Consider the following 22,198-nt stretch of genomic DNA (forward strand, 5'->3'; position numbering starts at 1 on the left):
GGCTCGCGTGTCAATGCAGTTATATTCTGTTTCCAGCCCGCCTTCTCATTATAACGACCCCACCCTTCCCCTCAAATCCATGAGCCACATCATAACCTGCATGCCCGACCCCCCCCGCCCCCAACGCCCAACACACACACGTCTATATCCCCTCACCACACCCCTTTCATATTTGCAAATAATCTACACATTTGGGAATGTGTAGATTCATGAAACAAATTTCGCACATCTAAATACACCTTCACAAAAGGTACCGAAATTTGCACATCCCTGTTCTTATTTGTTGATCTATGCACATGTTTGCATACAGAGACTAATTAGCGCCACACGAAACCCAAACTCAAACCTGCATTATGTAACTTTGTGAAAATAGAGAACCTGTGGCCGCAAATTTTCCCCGACGTTGATCTGAAATGCTGGTAGAATCCAACGAAGGCAAAGAATGAACCCGAGGACAAGTACGGCTCGAAAAAACTGTCCCAGGGAGAAAGAAAAACGCAGTGAAATATCCTCCAGCATGGAGTCGCAAAAGAAAAAAGGAAAGTTTGTTCCTGCTCCGTCTGCACGTAAGCGACCGCGCACGGGTGCCTTGACACTTGTACGGATTTTTGTAGAACGTGAACGGGTCCACTGTGACGGTGTCACATTTAGTGAACCAACGTGCAGAAAATGTGGAAGAAATTCATTTTTTTGTTTATTTCTTTCAAACTTTATTTGGAGACTTTTGAACTCAAAAAGCGTATTTCTTTTTGCATATCTGTATGCAAATAGGAATACGCCTTCGCAGCTCATCCACAAGGCGCGCCTTCTATCGGCTCCATTTTCTTTTCCGTTTCGAACCCACGACAGAAAGGTGGAGGATTCAACCGCACGTCGTGTTGATATTTGGGAGGTGCGCGCCTCCTCTGCGAGCCCCCGCCACCCGCGGTTACCCATAGCACCCTTCGCTGCGTAGGTCCGCAGAGAGGTTTATCTGTATCTTCGCAGAAGCATAAACCGGGTTTAAAGATGCGCATCCGAGACGTCCCACCGCTGATCAGCATCTATCGGGCCAAATTGTGAGTCATGGTGGGTTTTCTATTGAATTTAATCATTAAAAAAAGTTACACAGTGCAGCTTTAACCTACACACTCAGAACAGAACAGAACAGTACCACCTGCCATCATACCATCCCTGGTTATCACCCTGCATAGTGCTATGAACTGCCTGTGCCAATTTCAAGGCTCCTTTACACTACACTAACCTTTGACCCCATCATTGAAAGACTCATTTAAGCCTCAGGGGGCAGCCAGCCAACCAGCCTGTAGGAACAGGAGACCTCACTCCATAGCTATTGCTGTCCTCAATTTCCTTCCACCTGCCCAGCAGGCCTGAGTCAACCAGTACCCGAAAATGATGATGTCTTAGGAAGGTTAATATACCCTCCTCGAATTAAACCTTAAATGATGGGATGGCTTTAGGTCAATGTGGGGTATACGGGTTCTAACCACAGAGCTTTTCGCGCTGGTTTCCTCAAATGTCTGGTGCTCACCACATCATCCACTGCCCATAACCTCAAAGTAGACCAAACCAAAACAGTTATGATATCTTCCAGTGCCAATTGACTCACCGGCTTCATTTGTTTTCTCTCTCAGTCATTTGCTTTTATGTTCCTCTGCCGTCCTTCTCTCTGACTGTTCTGCAATCCCGTTCTGCGCAAACGCCACACCTCCATTTCACCCTTTGTTCCTATCAATCACTTCGGCTTCACTGTTTAAGTTAGCCCCCCCCCCCCGGTCTCCTTCCTGAGGTCAAATCCCGAAAAAGCACCGCAACGTCTACCCCGCCCTCGCACTGACTGTGCCGTAGTTCCGCTTTCTGGCAAGAAAACAACCCCCCCTTGTTCCCTCTACCCTCTTCTTGATAACACCCTTATCCACAAGACACGCACACTCCTTACGACACATTGAAATCCTGACCTCTCAACCAACCCAAACCGCCAGAATGATGACCTCCCACTCCAATTCCGCCGCTCTACTCGGTCTGAAGTTTTTATGACTATTTTCTATACTCTGCAGAGAGGCTATAGTACCCTCAGGTAGGACCTGACTAGCTCTGTGTGGCGGTAGATCTCATTTCTTTCTTGCTTTTCTTTTCTTCGGCTCATGCGTTTTTGCCCCAGTTCATACCCCCATCGATTTGTCTGACACTCTTATGCTCCTTCTACGCTTTCCTTCCCGGCAAAACACACCTTAATATCACAGGTCGCCCTTTTTCATCCATACCACCCCCCCCCCCCCCCGCCGCCGCACCCCTCCACGGCAATGAGAGTTCTGCGACTCATAAACCAAACAGGGCGGCCACAGTTGCTGTTTTTCCCTCTGTTCTTTGCTTTAGCCGCAGAACACTGCTCTCTCTCTCTCTCTCTCTCTCTCGCTCTCTCTCTCTCTCTCTCTCACTCTCTCTCTTTCTTACCTATTAGCCCCTCTGAGCCCATGTCCATTCCTCACACATTAGACCTCAGATAATTGCAGATAGAACTTCCGGCATCATTTCAGCCAAATCCAAAGTTTCCGCACAAACCAACTCCCTATCACTGCAAGTAACAGCCACTTGGAAAACAACTCAAAAAGCCTTTTTTATTTTTTTCGTTTTTCGTTTTTCGTTTTTACGTCGCCAAAGGAGGATGCTCTGTGTGTACGGCTGCGCTGCTGCTTGTCCTGTGAGCAGATTACATGTGCATTGCATGCCGCATGGGGGTGGGATGTTCTCTGGGATCTTAACCACTACCTAGATGGTTCTTTGGTGGGCAAGGGGGGCATGGAATGCTTCATGTATGGGATGTCGCCGTCCTCTCTCGCCTCACACACTAACATCGCTCTTTTGTCAGTGAGTATTTGTTTGTTTGCCTCTTTTAAAAGACCCAAGAATCATTAAGAGTAATGAACCAAGACGGCAGTGTTTCCTCCTCCTCTATGTGTCCCTCAGTCACTTTTGGTTTATTACCTTAATTGTCGGGTCTCTGTTGTTTTTTTGTTTTTTTAGTGTGAACCTCCAAACCATTAGGGGGAGCTCTGATAAACTAACTGATGGTCATGCTGAATGAGACGCTTGAATATGCCACCCTGACAAACCTGTGAGGCTTTTGGTCAAGGCCCAAAAAAAATAGCATTAAAATTAAAAAGATAATTGTACATTCTTGTTGAGGGACAAGCTTAATAACTAAACCATATTGTTCAATGGTACACCCTGGCACTCACAGGTTATCACTGGACAAAATAGATTAAATGCAGGAACCACATAAGATTGGTATCCACTGAACTCAAAATTGAATTGTGGTGTCTAATTGGTAGCTGCCATACTCAAAATTAATTCTAAAATGAAGAATTGGACCATTTGCGTGTGAGCAAAACTCCATCATTCGCCATTCTCTCGCTGTGACAAGAGAGAGGGGCTCACGAAAAAGAGCCCACGCAGATGCTGCAGAGCTCCCTCCATCCCCTATCCAACCCAACCCGACACCACCCTTCTCCCCAACCCTCTCATTCTCATCCCCTTTCCCCTCATGGTCTCCTGGAGGTTCTAAATTGTCTCCCAAGCTCCTACCCCCCCTTTCCTCCTTTTTCTCACTGCTTCTCCGTCATTGGCTCACTTGTAGAGGCTCCTCCGAATGGACCTTCCTGTCGCCGACGACAACACGGTCCACTTCAACTCCACCCTCATGGCCCTGATTCGCACGGCACTGGACATCAAGATCGCCAAGGGGGCAGAAGGTTTGGAACCCTCCTCTGACCCCTACTGTATCTGAAGTACACTGCTTTCTGGAGCGCACAATCCTCTATGTCGTGTCCTTTTATGTAATGATGGCTATAGTCGTTGATTTTTGAGTGCGAATTGGCAGTTTACTGTTTTTTAAGACCCATACAATGTAGACGCATATTTTACAGTGAAAGGATGTAACTGGATGTGTGCGAGCATGTGAGCATGTAAGCTATCTTTACACACTGGACCCATCATCCTCTAGAAGATGTGTGCATTTCCTTCTATTTTAACACAGTAGATCGGGCACATGGCTGCCTTAATCTGAAATGTGAAGAACTCTTCTTGTGTGTGTGTGTGTGTGTGTGTGTGTGTGTGTGTGTGTGTGTGTGTGTGTGTGTGTGCGTGCGTGCGTGTGTGTGCTTTATATTTGTGTCCACTTATTGTCCTGTGTTCTATTTGTATGAATTTGAATTTGTTATACATGTGTATGTCTGTGCTCCTTGATATGTGTGTGTCTGCGCTTGTCCGTGTGTGTGTGTGTGTGTGTGTGTGTGTGTGTGCGTGTGTGCGTGTGTGTGTGTGTGTGTGTGTGTGTGTGTGTTAATGTCCAGGCGGTGTGGACAAGCACCAGATGGACGCTGAACTGAGGAAAGAGATGATGGCCATTTGGCCAAATCTCTCACAGAAAACTCTGGACCTGCTTGTTACTCCGCACAAGTGTAAGTTGCAGTGAGTGCGTGAGGGGGGGCGCGCTGAGGTGGGAATCTCCGCCCCTCCACCCTCTGCTCGGGGGCCCGGCGCACCAACGTTGTTTCTCTTCACAACCACCTGAGTAGCTTCTGTCAGCCAGCCTCTTTCACTGCTGCACCCTCTGATACAGCTAGCTACGCACGCACACACACACACACACGCTCACACGCACGCACGCACGCACACACAAGCATAAATGCAGAAACGCACAAGCAGGATCACACATACAAAACACACACAAAATACAAATACAACTACAAATACACAAATACAAAAGTACATATACTGTATTTGTACACACAGAGTGCATAACAACACACAGGCAAAGTGTAAACACACACACACACACACACACACACATACAGCACAAATACTAACACACACACAGATAAAAACCAAAGTTTGTACACAGAGAAAAATTCATGTTTCATTCTATGAATGCATGAAAGCGGAGTGAAAGACACTTTTATACAAATACATAACTCTCCACGTTAGACAAAGAACCAGCACTCACCTAGTAGTGCGGGACAATAGTTTGATTTGATCATTAAGTGTCTTTCAGTGATGTCATATCGTAGTGTATGAAACGATTTAATTCTAGAATATCAGACAAAATCAGGTTGAAACCACCCATCCACCCACCAATTATGCACTATCTCTATTACAGTATTTTGAGCAGATATCGTGATATATATCACTACAATTAATCTAACATGCCCAGACATATCACCAGCATTTCAGCACCTAAACACACTGAGCCGTAGCGCGTGCACACACCCACACACACGCACACACACACACACACACACACACAAACATCCATGCACGCACGCACGCACGCACGCACACACACACACACAGACACACACACACACACACACACACACACACACACACACACACACACACACACACACACACACACACACACACACACACACACACTGCCCAGAGATGACCCAGCACAGAGTCCCAGACCTCCCAACACTGAAGACAGACCTGTGATCAGGGGGTGCCTTACTATAGACCAACTCTCTATAGACGTCTTTTCACTCCAGGGCCGGTCAGCTCTGTAGACAAGATGACTGGCTGCATTTTAAGAATCGTACTGTAAACACTAAAACATACTGATTTTGCCACAGAGAACTGGTGCACAGGTGCCAAAGCACTGGTTGCATAATGCGTTAGTGGCTCTGGTTTGCAACAAAGCATGAGATATAAAGAACTGCATGTGGACTACACTCTGTGGTGCCACTCACCAGATTTGCAGCCGAGGTTGTGCTTGCGCTTGTATTATATTGATAATAATGGGCTTGTTTATTTTGTATTTTATGAAAACTTTTTTAAGACTTATGCAAGGCTGCAAATGTAGCTTGCTGGTGAGTGGCGTGCACACGTGATTCACAATTGCACAACAAAATAGCTTAAGAATTTTGAATGTACTTTTTCTAGCATGACCTTTAGCCAATTCATTGTGAAGATATCCGTTTTTATTAATAACGTTTTTGTTTTACTTTTTATGCGTTTTATTATTTTAAATTTTTCCTTTTTTGTAACTCCTGACACCAAGTTTTGCTGAACGTCCTTCTGAGGTTAATAATAACGCCCGAGCGGATTAGAAACATCTGTAAACCCTAACCGCAGTTGGTCATTTACCGGGCATATCTACACAATGAAGGGGTTTTCGTCAAGTTAGCAGAGTTAAGTTAGGTTTTAAGTTTGAGAAAAAAAAAAAAAAAAAAGAATGATATGGATATTAAAAAAAACAAAAGCCTCAACAATCCGTCTGTTTGTGAAAAGACTATCGGCTCAGTGTTCATGTGTATGTGCGTGAGCGAAAGGCGTACTGTCTTGGCGTGCGTGCATGTGCCTCACCCCCTCTCTCCCATCCCTCTCGCTCAGGGTCCATACCTAAGGGTCTAATCTTGCAGGGTAACTTGTCATTCTCTCAGCAGCCACAGACTTGACGGTCGGGAAAATCTATGCCGCCATGATGATCATGGAGTACTATCGGCAGAGCAAGATGAAGCGCTCGCAGGCTCTTCGGGACGAGCAGGTACAGCAGCATGGAGCGGAATGACCGCATCCCGCTGGGGGGCCCCGTTTGCCCTCTTCAGGGACTCAAAACGACGCGGGGGGGTTTTGGAGAACATTCGACGATGTCCTTGATCGAAAGTCCATGTACCGCTGTTTACCACCACCGGGGGGGCTCACGTGGTCGATGTGTAGAATGAAGATTTTGTCTTTCCGCTCGCCATTTACTTTCCTTTCATGCTCGCCAGCCTCAAAAAAACATGCTTCTGCCTAAAATAAAACGTCCCACGCGAGTATAGCAAGAAAAGGACTGTTTCTCTCTCTGTTGTAGGTTATCAATCGTCATCAATACAGGGAGGACTTCAATGACGACGTGGCTTCGAGCCGGCTAGATGTGTTGATATTCTCTGCAACACCACGATTTGGCATTGCAGCTATTACGCGAGAGCGTAGGTTTGCCCGGTTTCAACGCAGCCTTTGCTATGACCTGCGTTGAAGGACTGTTTGACTGTGTGACCTTCCCGTTTTAGAAAAAGGCTTAGAGTCGCAAAAGGACAACCGTTGATCCTCCGCACCGCTCGCGTTACCAGGTGGTAGCATTGTTTGCGGCGCTGTGGCGAAGACAACCGGGCGGCTTTACGTTTTTCCTCAGAGCGCTCCGTGTTACATGATCAACTCCACTTTGGAAATAAGAGACGAAAGGAGCACGTTTGCCGAAGATGTCGATTGAAGTTGTCGCAATTTTTTGTTTAATTTTACTTATCTTTGGGTTGAGCAAAGTTAGCCATATATAGACCGCTTCAGCCCGTCGCTGCGTATACATCGACGTCGCCGCCATATTGGAACGGCCGTGACATGGCCTGTAAACAAACACAAGTAAACGGGGGAGCCGCCGTTTTCCTGGATAAGAAGCACTATAACGTTTACATTTCCCCAACCCGTTTCAACGAGTCGTTTTTCTGTTCAAGGGTTCATGATCTACGCGGAGTAGATTGCTCCCCCGGCCGCCGTCTCCGCTAATGGTTGCTCAGCAGTTGACGCTGTGACGCACTGCTGCAAATCCATCATTTTCCCCGGGAGTTTGTACCCGGCGGCTGTCCCAATGCATAGTGGTATGCGGGCTTATAGGGAACCAATCTAAACGCAGATGGAGTCATTATTCTATAGCCGTTACGCTGTGCAACCAGCATTAACTTCATAATGATACGCAAAAGCAAAACAGTCGTTTATTGCTCCTTAAAACGTTTGCCCCGTTGGACTCCATTCCGTCTCATCACGCTCAACATTTGAAGTCCTTTTTTTTTCATATATACTCGTGTGGGACCTTTTTGACCAGAAAATGTGTTTTTGCATCGTGGTTTGGGGAAGCGATGGAAGTCGATGCAGAGCGGGAAACAGTGCATCTCCACTCTTCACGCGGTCACCACAGAAACTACCAGTCAAAGTGAGTGGCCGGACAGTGACCTGGAGGTAAAGAACACACAAAGTCAAATGTTCTACAAAACCCCAAGTCGATTTTCCAGGCAGAAAAGCGCATATGGAAACTGCACAAGTGTTTTGAAGCTTCTCATACACCTTTCACACATGCTTAAACTGTGACAAAGCCTCTTCACAATGCCTAGATTAGTTTAAAATGATGTTTATAGTTTAGAACAATGTTTTCTTTTCAGGACACATAGAGACATATTCAGAGATAGCATTTGTTTATAATACCTGCCAGGCATATTTGGGTGTCAGTTGCAAGATGCCTTTCAAGCGGTAAAAATTGGTCCAACATCACAGGCGACAGCACCATCTGCTGGAAGAAAGCATTCAGTTTGTGTTTTTTCCTTTTTTGAAGGAAAGACATTTTGTGGAAAAACCTATTTCAACCCATGAATAAATTAGTAGGATTTCAAGGGGCTAGGCAGTTTTCTTCATCAATATAAGGCAGCAGGCAATATAAGGCTTTTGAGATGACTCTGCCTCAGACCCTGCTATCGTAAAAGTTACTCGCTGCCCAAGCTTGACTCCCGCCCTACTACGCTGTCCACTGCTCGTGTAAATGTCCTCTCTCTCACCACCTGGTCCTGCTATACCTTGGACTCTCCCCTGGACTGTTAACGTTTTGCTGTTGTAGCTTTATCCCCGGAGGTGGTGAGCACCCTTTTCCTTGTCGAAAGGGAGAGTGCTTGAAGTCTCTGTGTGCACTCTTAGAAAATAACAGAGTAACGTTCTAAGTATCACGTTTAGGCGTAGAATGGCTTTACACACCGGTCCTGAAGTTCCACTAAAGCGGGGCTTGTTAATGTGCAGTCCGGCGACCCCCCTGGGGTCCTTCATGAGGTTCCAGGTGCTCCCCAGCAAACTGATTACTAGTTCACCTTCACCAATTAGACAATTTACTTCCCAGTTTCACTGTTATCTCCCTAACTATAGCAGCGTATAGACAGGTATGAGGGTGTCGACTAAATTGTATTTAACAACAAAAATCGTCTCAGATTGGGGTCCCTGAGACAAAATCTTATCAAATGGGCTTCATACTTTTCAAGCTGAGGGTCCTTATTCTCAATATGTAAAAGGTGGAGAATCGCTGCCCTAAAATAAAGTAGCCTCGGCCTACATGAGCTCCCTCATATGCCTCGTGCGACTTGAAGGTTTACTCAATACCTTTAAGGTATCGGCAGAAGTAACTCAATACCAGTCCAACGATACCTGCATTCGAACCTTCTTGTCACCGGATCTAGAGAAAAAAAAGACTATTCATGTGGTTTTGCTCGCAGCCAATCACCGCAAGTGTTCTTTGATTTAATTCAACGTGTGATTGGCTCACTACCGCCGTCTTAAAACAACAGTCAGGTGTCCATATGAGCAGTGAAAGAGGTTTTTCCTCGCTGCAATAATTCCTCCTGTACTGGCTATTTGTTTAAAATTACACTGCCCAAATACTTCATTGCACAGTTTTGCATATTTATTTCTTGAGTATTTTAATAATTAGAACACGTTCAAAACGTATTCGTGCAAAAATCATTTGGATGGGGAGGAGGGGTGACATTTTGCACAAATTAATGCTTCCATTCCAAATACTCTATCAATATCGGTATCACTTTAGCAGCACTGGTATTGGTACTGGTATCGTCATTTTTTAAACAATGCCCAGCCCTACTGTGGTTAGAAATCTGCAATTTGATTCTGGTGACCCAATTGAAATCCCCTGCGACGTACCGAGCCTTTGAAAAGCCCTGCTGTGGAGTTTAGAGCGGGTGTTAGAGCTCATCGACAGGTTGACCGTACTGATGTGTTGCCTCGGTAGCATCTTGAAGATCACTTTCCAACATGCATGGGTTGCAAATAACCACGGCTGTTCCCCCCCACTGCAAAAGCCGGTTTGCGACTGTGAAGTAAAACTTTTTAAGCAGCTGCCTGTAAGTGGATGCGCTGCGACTGAGTGACAATGACGTGTTTTGTATTTGACTTATCGCATCATGCATCTCACCTATTGTATGCTCCCCTTCGCAGGACTGTCTCGGAGTTTGTTTGACCCGATGTCCTTTATCCGCCTTTTGACATTAATTTTTCTTATTTGTCGAGCTGAATCATAATTCTTCCTTCTTTAGGGGAATTTTTTTTTTAATGGCTTTGATCGATTTTCGTTCAGTAACGCCTCTTTTACGGCTTTCTGTTATCATTTTCGGGTTGAAAAGCTTGTGGGTGCAGCTGTTCAACTGTTTCAATCCTTCTATGAGCCTGCAATTGAATACCCACCATAGGCTTCAAAGCTGCTGTATGGCTGCATGGAAGTAAGGAAAGAGAGAAGGGAGGAAATAGTGAGGGGAGGAGAGAAACACACACTTCTTTGAAGGCATACTCTGCAGGATTTTGTCACATTTTTCACATATTAAATACTAATCCTCTCCTTTACTTAAAATATAATATTATATATATACAGTATATATATATATATATATATATATATATATATATATATATATATATATATATATATATTTGGGTAGTCTGTTTTTGTTATGGTTCTGCAAACGATGAAACCAAAGAAGAAGGATATTTTCACTTCTGTAGTGAATTTGAAATGACTGTGACAGATGGAATTGGTGGAAGCGGAAGTGGAGGCGGCAGCACTGTAACCCAAGTACAGCAAAGCCAGAGACAGAAACAGACAGGGCTCTCGTTTTGAACTTAGAACAGCTGGTGAAATGTTGCACAGTATGCCTTTTAACATAACGGCCCATAACCTGAATAGATCATTAATGTAACACTGCGACCACTAAATGAAGACAGTGTTTACTTCCCGAGAGCCATGGGAATCTCGGAGGTTATGGATGGTAGAAAGGATGGCTCGCGGGCGACCCGAATGCATCTCCCTCCCTCTCCCGGCAACCGCTGGGCGTCAGCGCTTCCGCGGATGCCTCCTCTCTTTTCTTCTCGTCTTTCTTATTCTTCTTCCCTAGTTTTTCTCCCAGCAAAAACTAGAGGAAAAAGCAGTTCCTCCTCTGTGCCTCCTGCTGCTGCTCTGCCTGTCTTTCCTCCTTTTCCCTGCTTGTCTGCCTGATAGCTGGCGTCGGCCATGTTGTATATCTCACACAGAATCGAACGCCATTACTGTTTCAGCGCGTGGAGCCGTCCTCCCCCACCCAGGACGGGGGGCCGGGACTCAACAATGCTCTCCCTCCAAACCAAACTGCCGAACCGGTCAACAGCCTGTAAGTAGGAGTACCGAACCGACCGAATGTAGAGTTTGCCCTTCCTCAGAATGAACCAGAAGGACAGTTTTCAAGAACAACAGTCGGTTCTTCAAGTACTTTGTATTGAGAAATGAGACGGTGTGTCCGCTGAATGTGACCACGTATACTGTGAATGTTTCTGTTAAACATATATCAGCAGAACTGGCCAGCAGAAAGTTAAGTTAAGGTAGGTAAGACTTTTTAAAGCAACGTATTGACATGTATTGACTGGACAGTGTCACCACAAAATGTTCATTGCGCTCGTTGCTCAGTCTTTACCATTACTCAGATGTCCTCTCCGCTCAGTGGAGAAGAGGGTGCTGTATATGCGTATGACGGAGTGTGTGTGTGTGTGTGTGTGTGTGTGTGTGTGTGTGTGTGTGTGTGTGTGTGCGTGTGTGTGTGTGTGTGTGTGCGTGTGTGTGTGTGTGTGTGTGTGTGTGTGTGTGTGACAAAGGGCGGTTGAGGGGGGGATACCAGAGAGCCAGTCATGGGTGACTGCACGAGCCCAGGAGATCTCCAAGAAGGTGGGAAGCTGGAGTCCCGAGGGGCTTCCCGAGGGACGCCCCGAAGACGTCCTGGGCGGTATGAGCAACTCCCAGGTAGGAGGCCGGGGCACACACACACACACGCATGCACGCACGCAAACACACACACACACACACAAACACACACACACACACTGGACACACACACTGGACACCAAAACAGTTGGTTTACACAGACATTTATAGAACATGTACCAAACACTAACAAATGCAGCTTTATTTTGTTTTGAATTTGAGTTGTTGCTCATGCTACAAGTGGTCAGTGCTTGCTGAATATATTTCATTTTCTAAACCTCATTACACCTTTGTATATTGGGGTCGCAGGGACAGACTTATACATGTCAACGCCAGGGGGAGCCAGCATCTGCCATTTGGCTGAGATGCTGGTTTCAAAGGATATATAAAAAAAACCCCATATATTCAGCAGCACTGCTGAGGACGCCATGTGGTACGAGTCAGGACCCTCGTTCTTCACTCGAAAAACCTGGGTTGTAGCGCAACCCCTAAGTTTTATTTTCATGTGGTCGCTTTTTTTTTTTTTTTTTTTTTTTGTTTCTTCAAACTAAATTAACTCCAGAACAAATGCTGACAGCATTTTCATGGTGAGAGGTTTGCCCCGTATGCAATTACAGATTGCAAATCCGTGGAAAACAACCCCCCCCCCCCGAGTCAAATGTTCTCTGTGTTACATTAATTCAACAGGCATGGTGACTTGTCTTGGATCAGTTTTTGTGGCCTTCTGCGTAATGGCTGAGGTCAAGGCAAGGCAGACAACAACTGATCCAACAGCAGCGCATGGGGAGAATGGCATAATGTCTGCAGTCCAATCCAATCACCTGGAAAGGGAAAAGCGAGTCTGTTACGACGAACAGAATTTGGCGTTTGTGAGCTTGAACAGCTTTCTCCGTGAACCTGTCGTGCCGTCAACATCTTAGGGATACTCTGACGAGCCGCGTCAAGCGCCCGTGAGCATGGCACCGTGTCAACGGATGAGCATCGACGGGACATTGTTTGATTGAAACCGTGGGTTAAAAAGCTGCATTGATTTTTCTCCATCCCTCAAAGTGCAGGAAACCCTTTAATGGCATTCGGGGATTAGGGAAGTCCTGTCATTGCGTCTGGCTTTGAGAAAGAGCTGCTCATGCCCACAAATATGGATTGGACTGTCCACCATCACGTAATAACACAGAGGTAATGATTCAGTGAGCGGTATTGCACATGAACCTCTGCCCTCTCATCTGCAATGTGGTGGGAAACAAGCAAAGTAAAGGGTTAACTACGCCCCCGCCCTCCTCTCACCCTGTTCACCAGGCACTGTCGGACAGTTTCCCATCACTATCTCCTACGGTATTCTGTTTTTTAAGTGCTTTAATTTTTTATTTTTCATCTTTTTTTTTTTTTGTTCCCAACTCTGCCCTCTCCAAACTTTTATCTTATTTGTCTTGTTTTGTTTACCCTTCCTGTCCGTTGGGAAGCTCTCAAATTCTCCTTTGTAAAGTTCTCTTTCTAGAAATTCTCATTCTTTTCTCATCTTTAAAATTTTTTTTTTTTACTTAACCATTCCACTTATCTTTTGGTGCGTCTCTCTGTGGCCGGCTCCCGTTACCACGGAATATTGTATTTCTGGTACGAGCGAGTCATTAGCCAGTCCATTTAGTGACAGGCCCGGACTCGGATAGGGGTCCCCGAAAAGCAAGCCAACCTAAGGATAGAGGAGTTAAGTGCCGTTGTAAAGAAAAGTTTCTCCTCCTGCACCAACTTGCACCTCGAAGGCTTGTCCACGCCTTCAGTTCCCCACGACTATCCTTAACATGCAGCCCCACCCCCTCCACCCCTCCCGTCTCCATGGCAACCATTCACAGCAGCTACTGCTCTCCTGCTGTGTTATTTTGCAGACGGTAGAGATGAGAGAGATTGGGCGGGACGGTTACTCGGATACTGAGCACTTTCCACCAATGGAAGGCCACGGAAGGGCCGCTTCCATGCCCCGCCTCCCAGGCGACAACCAAGTGAGCAACTCTCACCATTCCACTGTCTCTTCCTCTCTTTCACTCCCTTGTCTTCCTCCAGCACTCTTTTTTTTTCCCCCTCCAGCTCCTTTTGTTTGACAGGCTCAGATGGCGCAGGTATGAAACACGATGCAGGGAATTGGTCATCTCACACGACAAGTCAAGTCATCTTTATTTTTATGCCCCATCACATTTCCTAGCCTCACAGTGTGCTTTCCTTTGAAAAATACAACTAGACAGAATAAAATAATTTGAAAGTAAAAAGACAGCGATGCAAGCAGACAGGGCGGATGGGGGTAAAAGTAGAAATTTTGGACCAAATACACGTTTCCAGAACAAGATCAGAACAAATTGAGGCGGTGATCTGGCCTCTTGCGGTGTCCTCTGCGCAAGCCCCCGAAGCGAACTTTGTCTTTCGTCTTTATCTCGCTCTGAGAGCTCCCCTTGTCGCGATTGGTCCAAATGCCGTTGCGTCACGGGAGGGGGCCGGACTTCAGCCTCCCTTTCCGAGTCGTTCAACCTCCTCCTTTCCCCGGGTCAACAAGCTTGTTTTTTTTTTCCCGGAGCCACAACATTCGGAGCATGTTTTATAGATACCTCCTCCAGGGCCGCGCTGCGTGCACCGCGCATCCCGTGCAGTTCCCATGTTCCGGTTTTACTCTGTTTTTACTTTTCGATCTTTTGTTTTCATTCGTTTCTACTTATGATGCAAACATTGTAATCCAAGGGACTAGACGAACCCGTGGATCAGGACAGTGGATTGCGTAATAGGAGAGAGAGCCATCTCCGGTCCACTGTGCGGCCTGTGTCTCTGAGCAAAAAAATTGATGTGAGTTTATTTTAAGATGTATTTATTCTGAGGAGCGCGGCACCCAGGCGGCAGTTGAGGTAAATAAAAGCCCCGGTCGCTATTTGAGAAAATACGGGTACTGTCAATAAGTGACATTGAGTTTAGTTTCACAAATTTTTTTTCTTTTTCTTTTTTTCATCTTTATGTGAAGCAAAGCCACTGCCACCTCCTCTCGCTGTCGCATTCGTACTTCCTTCACTGCAGAGTTGGTATTGAGTTCTCATTGAGTTCTTATTGTGTATCCTGCTGACGGTGTTCTGGGACACGTTCTCCGGTGCTTCCAACATCCTGTTCTTGCGTCTTTTTAAGTGCACCCTGTGCTTTACAGTTACCGAGTCGAATGGCCGCCGTAGGTACGCCGTGGTTGTCGACGGCGGCGCTTGTACTTGCAGGCCCGCATCGCCGATCATGCGCGTGGACCGCCAAAACGCTAGGTGGCAGTGTCGAGTTTATTTTAGCCGGGACATCATTTAAACTGATGCGTTCCATGGTGTGACATCCAATGTCCGCGGATATTTAATATTTGTTGGTCTTTGTAGTTAGTAGATGATGTGTGGTCTAGATTGACACGTTTTCGAACCCCACCCCCTCGGCTCCATTTTTATATTCGCTCTTGGCGGAAATGCAACCAGACGGACCGGGCGGACCAATCACAGCTCTTGCGGTATCGCGCCGCCCCGACGTGTAGTCACATTTCTGGAGAGGTGCACGTGCTGCACCTCTCCAGGCAGCGGCCTCTGCGGGGCCACGCCGGTGAGGTAGAGACCCACGGCGTACCTACGGCGGCTATTCGACGCAGAACTATAAACCCTATAAGTCCTACATGGTTATCCATGTCCATAATTATTCACAAAAACAAAACTATACACTTTATTGTGACTGTTAAAGGGCGGTGAGATTCGAGCTCAAAAAGTCAGTAAATTCAGAACTCTCATTAACCCCTTCTTTTTTTTCCCCTCTCTTCTTCTGCTCCTCATTTGCCATTTGCATGCATGGTGGACTTCTTTTTTTTCCACATCCAACATGCTTCTCCCGTGCACACAACCTCCATACTCCAAACACTTGATGTCGTCACGTGGACACACACACTCGCACACACATACGCTCACACACACTCACACACACACACACGCACGACGAGACACGTGCTGAACTCATGGATCTCCTTTTTTCCTCCGTTTCTTCACTAAACCTTCTCTCCTCCCTCTGTTGAAGGTTGTGCCTACTGTACTCTGCTGGTGTTTAAATGTTCCCAGTTTGTTTCAACCCGGTGGAAAAGTAGCTAATAGCCAAAACGAGTCTAGAGTGCACTGGTGCATTTTTAATTCGTGACCTTTTCAACATGATATATTTTACTGCGTCAAAGTAAAGGACACTTTCCACCACAAGGTTGAAACAAATGTGAAAATGTGGTGTTACATTCCAGTTTAAGGTAGAGGTGAATGGCTTGGTGTGTGTGTGTGTGTGTGTGTGTGTGTGTGTGTGTGTGTGTGTGTGTGTGTGTGTGTGTGTGTGTGTGTGTGTGCGTGCGTGCGTGTGCGTGTGCCTGTGCGTGTGTGTGTGTGTGTATTCATACGCTGATGACTGCTCACTGTTTATCTGTGTACTCACTTTGTGCTTTGTGCCTCAAAAATTCACTGTTCCAACTGTTTCTTATGTCCCGCTGTGTCATTGTGCTGTTTAAGCGCCTCATGTCTGTGCGTGCGCGTGGGATGCTGAGTTTTTTGCGAGCGGCCGTGCTAGTGTGTCGCCGGAGGTCGTCGCCATGGCGACCTTGTTGTTGTGGGTAGAGCTTTATCATGGTGAACCTTGTGTCGATAGTGTTGTTTTTAGCGTCGGCCGCCCCTCAGTGTCTGTGGTAAGTGTCTCTTCTTCACCCTCATGGCTGCTTCGATGTCTAACCACACTCTCCCTCTCTCCCCTGTCTCTCCTCGTCTGCCTCCTTCCCTCCTGACCTCACCCTACTCCACCGTACCTCAATCTACCTCGCCTCACCTCGCCCCGCACCTTACTTCACCCTACACCTTATATCACCCTACACCTAACCTCATCCTTGACCCTACCTCATCCTACCTCACGCCGCTCCTTACCTCCCCCTACTCCTTTACCTCACCCAACTCCTTACCTCACCCTACTCCTTACCTCACCCTCACACCGCTCCTTACCTCCCCCTACTCCTTACCTCACCCAACTCCTTACCTCACCCTACTCCTTACCTCACCCTCACACCGCTCCTTACCTCCCCCTACTCCTTTACCTCACCCAACTCCTTACCTCACCCTACTCCTTACCTCACCCTCACACCGCTCCTTACCTCCTCCTACTCCTTACCTCACCCAACTCCTTACCTCACCCTACTCCTTACCTCACCCTCACACCGCTCCTTACCTCCCCCTACTCCTTTACCTCACCCAACTCCTTACCTCACCCTACTCCTTACCTCACCCTCACACCGCTCCTTACCTCCCCCTACTCCTTACCTCACCCGAATCCTTACCTCACCCCACTCCTTACCTCACCCTACCCTACCTCAAACCCCAACCTATTTCACCCTACCTCACTCTACACCCTACGTCACCCAACGTAACCCCACCCCTTACCTCACCTTATTGCACCCGGCACACTACCGCACCCTGCACCTGACCTCATTCTACACCTGACCTGACCTCACCCTACTCCTGACCTCACCCTACGTCACCCTACTCCTGACCTCACCCACCTTGCCCTACACCTGACCTCACCCTGCCTCAACCGACACCTTGCCTCACCTGCATTTTACCTCACCCTACTTCGCCCTTCCTCATCCGACCTCGCCATACTTCACCCTACCTCAACCTACCCCCACCACACAATTTTTCACTCCTTCATGACATTTTTGTTTTTCCATCCTGTGTCCATTTCTTTTCATCTCTCTCTCTCTCATTCTGTCAATCGGTTTTGTTTGATGTCTCTGTGGTCCCTGTCTTCCCTTCCTGTGCCACACCTGTTGTGTGTGTGTGTGTGTGTGTGTGTGTGTGTGTGTGTGTGTGTGTGTGTGTGTGTGTGTGTGTGTGTGTGTGTGTGTGTGTGTGTGTGTGTGTGTGTGCACCTGTGTACATCATCTCTGTGCTCTAACAGCAGCGAAGGAAAGGGAGACACCGTGGCAATAACCTCAGTGTATGTACCCTACCCTGTCTCACTCTGTTACCTGTCTTCTGTTCCTTCTTTCTTTCTTTCCTTCTTTCTTTCTTTCTTTCTTTCTTTCCTTATCTCCCTTGCTCTCTCTCTTTCTCACCATAAGACCACCTCTGTCTCTTAACCGTGCTTTTCTTAAGACTTCGCATCTGTGTTCCTCTCTGTCAAAGTCTTGTTTTGTTTTGTTTTTATTTGTTAATATATCTGCGTTTTTTTTTTCCTTCTGGACCTTCATGTCTCTTGAAATTTCTCCAGCCCCTGTATTTAAATTCCGTTCAGATTCAGGTTTAATTGGCCCGGCCGCACCTGACCTGAAGCTCTTCTCTCACTTCATGACATCATTCTGATGTCAATCACTGCCAGTGATCGAAAAAAATAAGGCTTAAAGAGAGTGTTCCTCTGAAGATAGTCCATCGCTTTGAACTACTGTATATGCTTATGAGAAGTATATATTTGGTCAAAACTTGATTAAAATGATGATAATCTTATATATCACTTAGCATTTAGATACAGACCCCACACCCTCCCATCATCTGCAGCCTTGTGGCCTCTCTCTCTCTCTCTCTCTCTCTATCTCTCTCTCTCTCTCTCTCTCTCTCTCTATCTATCTACCTCTCTCTCTCTCTCTCGCTCTCTCTCTCTCGCTCCCTCCCCTCCCTCCATCTCTTTCTCCACAGCTGCTCCTTCTCTGTCGCTCTGTGTCCTCATGCCGTTGTGTTAGCCTGTTGATGATGTCGCCATCGTGCCTCGTCCCTCTGTCCCTGTGCGCACCCGCTCACCTGCATGTGCTGAACATGTTTAAGTGTGTGCATGTGTGTGTGCTTATATATATGTGTGTGTGTGTGTGAGAGTGTGTGTGTGTGTGTGTGTGTGCGTGTGCGTGTGTACGTGCGTGTGCGTGTGTACGTGCGCGTGCATGTGAGGGAGAGTGAGAAACAATGTATGTGTATGTTTACAAAGGTACATTGATAAAGACTCTCAGTGCTACTCCTTTTTAGCCACAAAGTCATGTCTGCCTTTTTTGTGAATATTATTATTAATAACATCTGCCCATTACACAAGTACCTAAAAAGATTTGGCGGCCAATAAGGGTGTAGCACCGAGATTAGCCAGGCATGGTTTACATGCTCATGAAAGTGATTATCTGCACCATAGGTTCTGTCCTGCTGTCCCCCGGCCCAGCAAGGGAAGCCTGGTTCCCTGAGCCCCAGATAAGGAGCTTGAGACTGGGCTGGGGGACGGAGGGACAGCCCCTATGTGCTTGCATGGCTGGAGAGAGGCACGCTGGAATAAAGCTGCAGAAACAGAGGAGTCGTGGACAGTCGGGAATGTTCCATGTTTTAAGGGCTTGTTAGAGGCAGGCAGGATGCAAGTACTACTGACTAGTGATGCACAGGTCGGCTCTGACGTCACCCAACCCCGCCGGCATTTGCCATTTATCCACCCGCAACTGCCCGACACCTGGACGATTTTACGGATCCGAGATCCACATCCACATACACCCGTTTTTCTTTTCTTTTTTTTTTTACAAATGCGCCAGCCCTGGTGATTTCCAAACAACAAAAATTTATCCCAGACCTAATCTTACGTTGAGTTATAGGTTCAATTAACATAAAAGGCATATTATCAGCAAAAAACATCACAGCTTAGACTCTTGTGCCCGCAACCCGCCCACAATTATTCTGAACGTTTTTTTGGTGACCCTCACCCGCCCCAACCTGGGTATACCTGCGGGACCTGCGGGTCGCGAGTCAACCTGCGCATCACTATTTCTGACTCTCTCTATTTTTTCTGTTTTACTTTTTTTCAAAGAAGGTTCTGGAAGCATGGAAGGCATGGCATTTGCCCTCATCTCTATTTTCTATTTCTGTTTTTGTTTTCCTCTATATTTTTCATATTTTGTTTTTGAGGTAGCATGATGGACAATTACTACTAATACAGTGGTGTGTACAATGGGGAAGTGCACTGTGCATATGGTATAATACACACAAAGATACACACACAAACGCACACACCAGAGTTCTCGTTGCTGGTAAAATTGTATTAAATCCGAAAAAAACAAAACTATGTCAAACATTCATGCCCGAAAAAAATCTGAGAGCTTAATCAAGATTCTAAACAGTCTCTGAAGTCTCGGATCGAAGAAGGAAAGACATGCCCAACCCAATTACAATTTGGTCGTGTCCGTTGATCTATAAAAAGAAAATCTGTAAATATCCGTAAAAACCTTTATTTAGGTTGGCTGAGAAAAGAATATCAAATATAGAAATCATAAATGGGCCAAAGGGACTCAAACTGTATTACTAAATGGGGTCCAGGGCCGTTCTACATGGGGCTAAAGGGTAAACTCTCTATGAGTTCCTCTATGGCTAATAAGCAATGTCATCATTTCATAATACATAACTATTTGTTTTCAAATAATTTTCAGTCCATGATTTGAGAATAGATACAGAGGTTATGATATTAGCCTACTCTAATCAATAAAAAAATTCTCTAATGCACTGAAAATCCATTTTGGCCGTTTGTTTTGTCCAATAAATTGAAATGTCTTCTCAAATTGGCGGGCAAATATAAATAAATACGAGCACAGACTCTGACACACACACACACACACACACACACACACACACACACGCGCGCGCCCGCGCACACACGTACAATGAAAAGACCATTAAACCTCACAGTCAGATGTCATAGGCTGGCCGATCGGAGGAAAGACAGCGTTCTATCTTGTTCTCTCTTTCCATTTCCCTTTTCTTTTCTCTGTCCGTCAGACAATAGCTGACAACAGTCCTATGAAGCGCTCAGCATCGTCCCTCGGCCACAGCCGGTCCGGCCGGGGCCACAGGGACCGAGGGGGGCCGGATGACTACGCCATGGAGCAGTCCATTCCAGAGGAGGGCCGGGCTTCCAGACACGGCCACCGCCGGAAAGAACGCAGCCACAAAACTTCAGACAGGTCCCTCGGCCGTTATACCGACGCCGACACAGGTAACATTTGGGTTTTATCGTATCCTAAACTTATACTATAATAAATGGTAGATCGGGCTGGTTACAACTGTTTGCGAGATGTGTGTGGATGGTGGGGGAGGCAAAAGCCATACATTGACCAAGTGGTAACAGCTTATAATGTGTTCATATTCCAAACTTATTAAACTTCTCCCACCAGGCCTGGGCACGGACCTGAGCACCACCACCCAGTCGGGTGACCTCCCGGCCAAAGACAAGGAGCGCGACAGAGACCGGGGCCGCTCAAAAGACCGCAAGCACCACCACCATCATCACCACCACCACGGATCCGTGGACAAGGAGCGCTACGTGCCCGAGCGAGGGGGCGAGTACGGGCACCGGCACTCCCACGAGAGGGACCCCGAGCGGGACCGGGAGCGGGAGAGGGACCGACGGTGGTCTCGATCGCCCAGCGAGGGTCGGGAGTGCCTGGCACACAGACAGGTGGGCTACCGTGCACGGATACCGTGCACATATTAGGTGCTGATCATGCATGTACACGAGGACGTTTAACTTTGTTTGCCTGTAATTTCTGTAAGGTTAGTTGGCACTTTTAAGACAGACTGGAATGTGGGCGATTATAATATATTCTTCTTATTATTTTCACTTTATACCTACATGTGCTTGGTGCACGATTTGTAAAAACAAATTTAGAGAAAGTCTTGTGTTATCCTGAGAAAGTAATTATTTTGTTGAAAACCACCTTACTTTTAATAATGCAGATGAATTATAATATATTTATTTATAATATATATGTATTTCCTTTGTAAATATATGGCAACGCATGACGGCATATGCACTATTGCAGGTGGTAAATATACGAACGCAATTTCTTGACATCATTACAAGGTCATCAAATCACTGCTCTCAAAGCCAAACAAATATGCATTCATTTGTATATTTGAAGAGCCTAAATGTCATCCCTGCTTTTAGAATATTTATTCTCCCCGCAGTTTTCCAGATCCGCATAGAGTAGAAACCCACTTGTTCAAAGCGAAACCGAACTATTATTATTATTTTTTTTACCTTTCCAAAGTAGTGAAAACTATAATGCATTAAAACCCAGCAGCTGAAATGACGGAGACGGTTGGATCATTCTGGTGTCCGGATGCTTGTTTCTGACTGAGTTTACTGTATTGACTTAATGCTGATGGATCCTCATTGAACTAAACAGCGTCAGATATTCTGAGACGACATTTATGTCTTAAGTACTGTACGAGAGATTTTCGGTGGAATGAACTTTCCAGACGCCCAAATCACCCTCATTACCGTGCGATTTATTGGATAATTGTGGTGCTGTTGTACAAAAAATTAATTGGAACAACAGAATTCAGAGAGACATACCAAGGCCACCGTTCAACA

At 46.3% G+C, this 22,198-nt stretch overlaps 1 protein-coding gene across 1 annotated transcript in view; it reads left to right on the forward strand.

Annotated features, from left to right (window-relative positions):
- cacna1aa (calcium channel, voltage-dependent, P/Q type, alpha 1A subunit, a) overlaps nucleotides 1-22,198 on the forward strand; it is a gene marked incomplete at both ends in the record, with an annotated part of 106,689 nt that overhangs the window by 82,974 nt on the left and 1,517 nt on the right. Inside the window, 9 exons of the mRNA XM_080008914.1 lie at nucleotides 3,638-3,752; nucleotides 4,353-4,460; nucleotides 6,444-6,547; nucleotides 11,110-11,225; nucleotides 11,704-11,848; nucleotides 13,690-13,803; nucleotides 17,771-17,809; nucleotides 20,602-20,818; nucleotides 20,997-21,280. Of these exons, the coding sequence (XP_079865040.1) occupies nucleotides 3,638-3,752; nucleotides 4,353-4,460; nucleotides 6,444-6,547; nucleotides 11,110-11,225; nucleotides 11,704-11,848; nucleotides 13,690-13,803; nucleotides 17,771-17,809; nucleotides 20,602-20,818; nucleotides 20,997-21,280 (1,242 nt within the window). The remainder of the gene's footprint in view (nucleotides 1-3,637; nucleotides 3,753-4,352; nucleotides 4,461-6,443; nucleotides 6,548-11,109; nucleotides 11,226-11,703; nucleotides 11,849-13,689; nucleotides 13,804-17,770; nucleotides 17,810-20,601; nucleotides 20,819-20,996; nucleotides 21,281-22,198) is intronic.

This window comes from Zeus faber (assembly GCF_960531495.2).
Source record: "Zeus faber genome assembly, chromosome: 11".
NCBI classification, from domain to species: domain Eukaryota; kingdom Metazoa; phylum Chordata; class Actinopteri; order Zeiformes; family Zeidae; genus Zeus; species Zeus faber.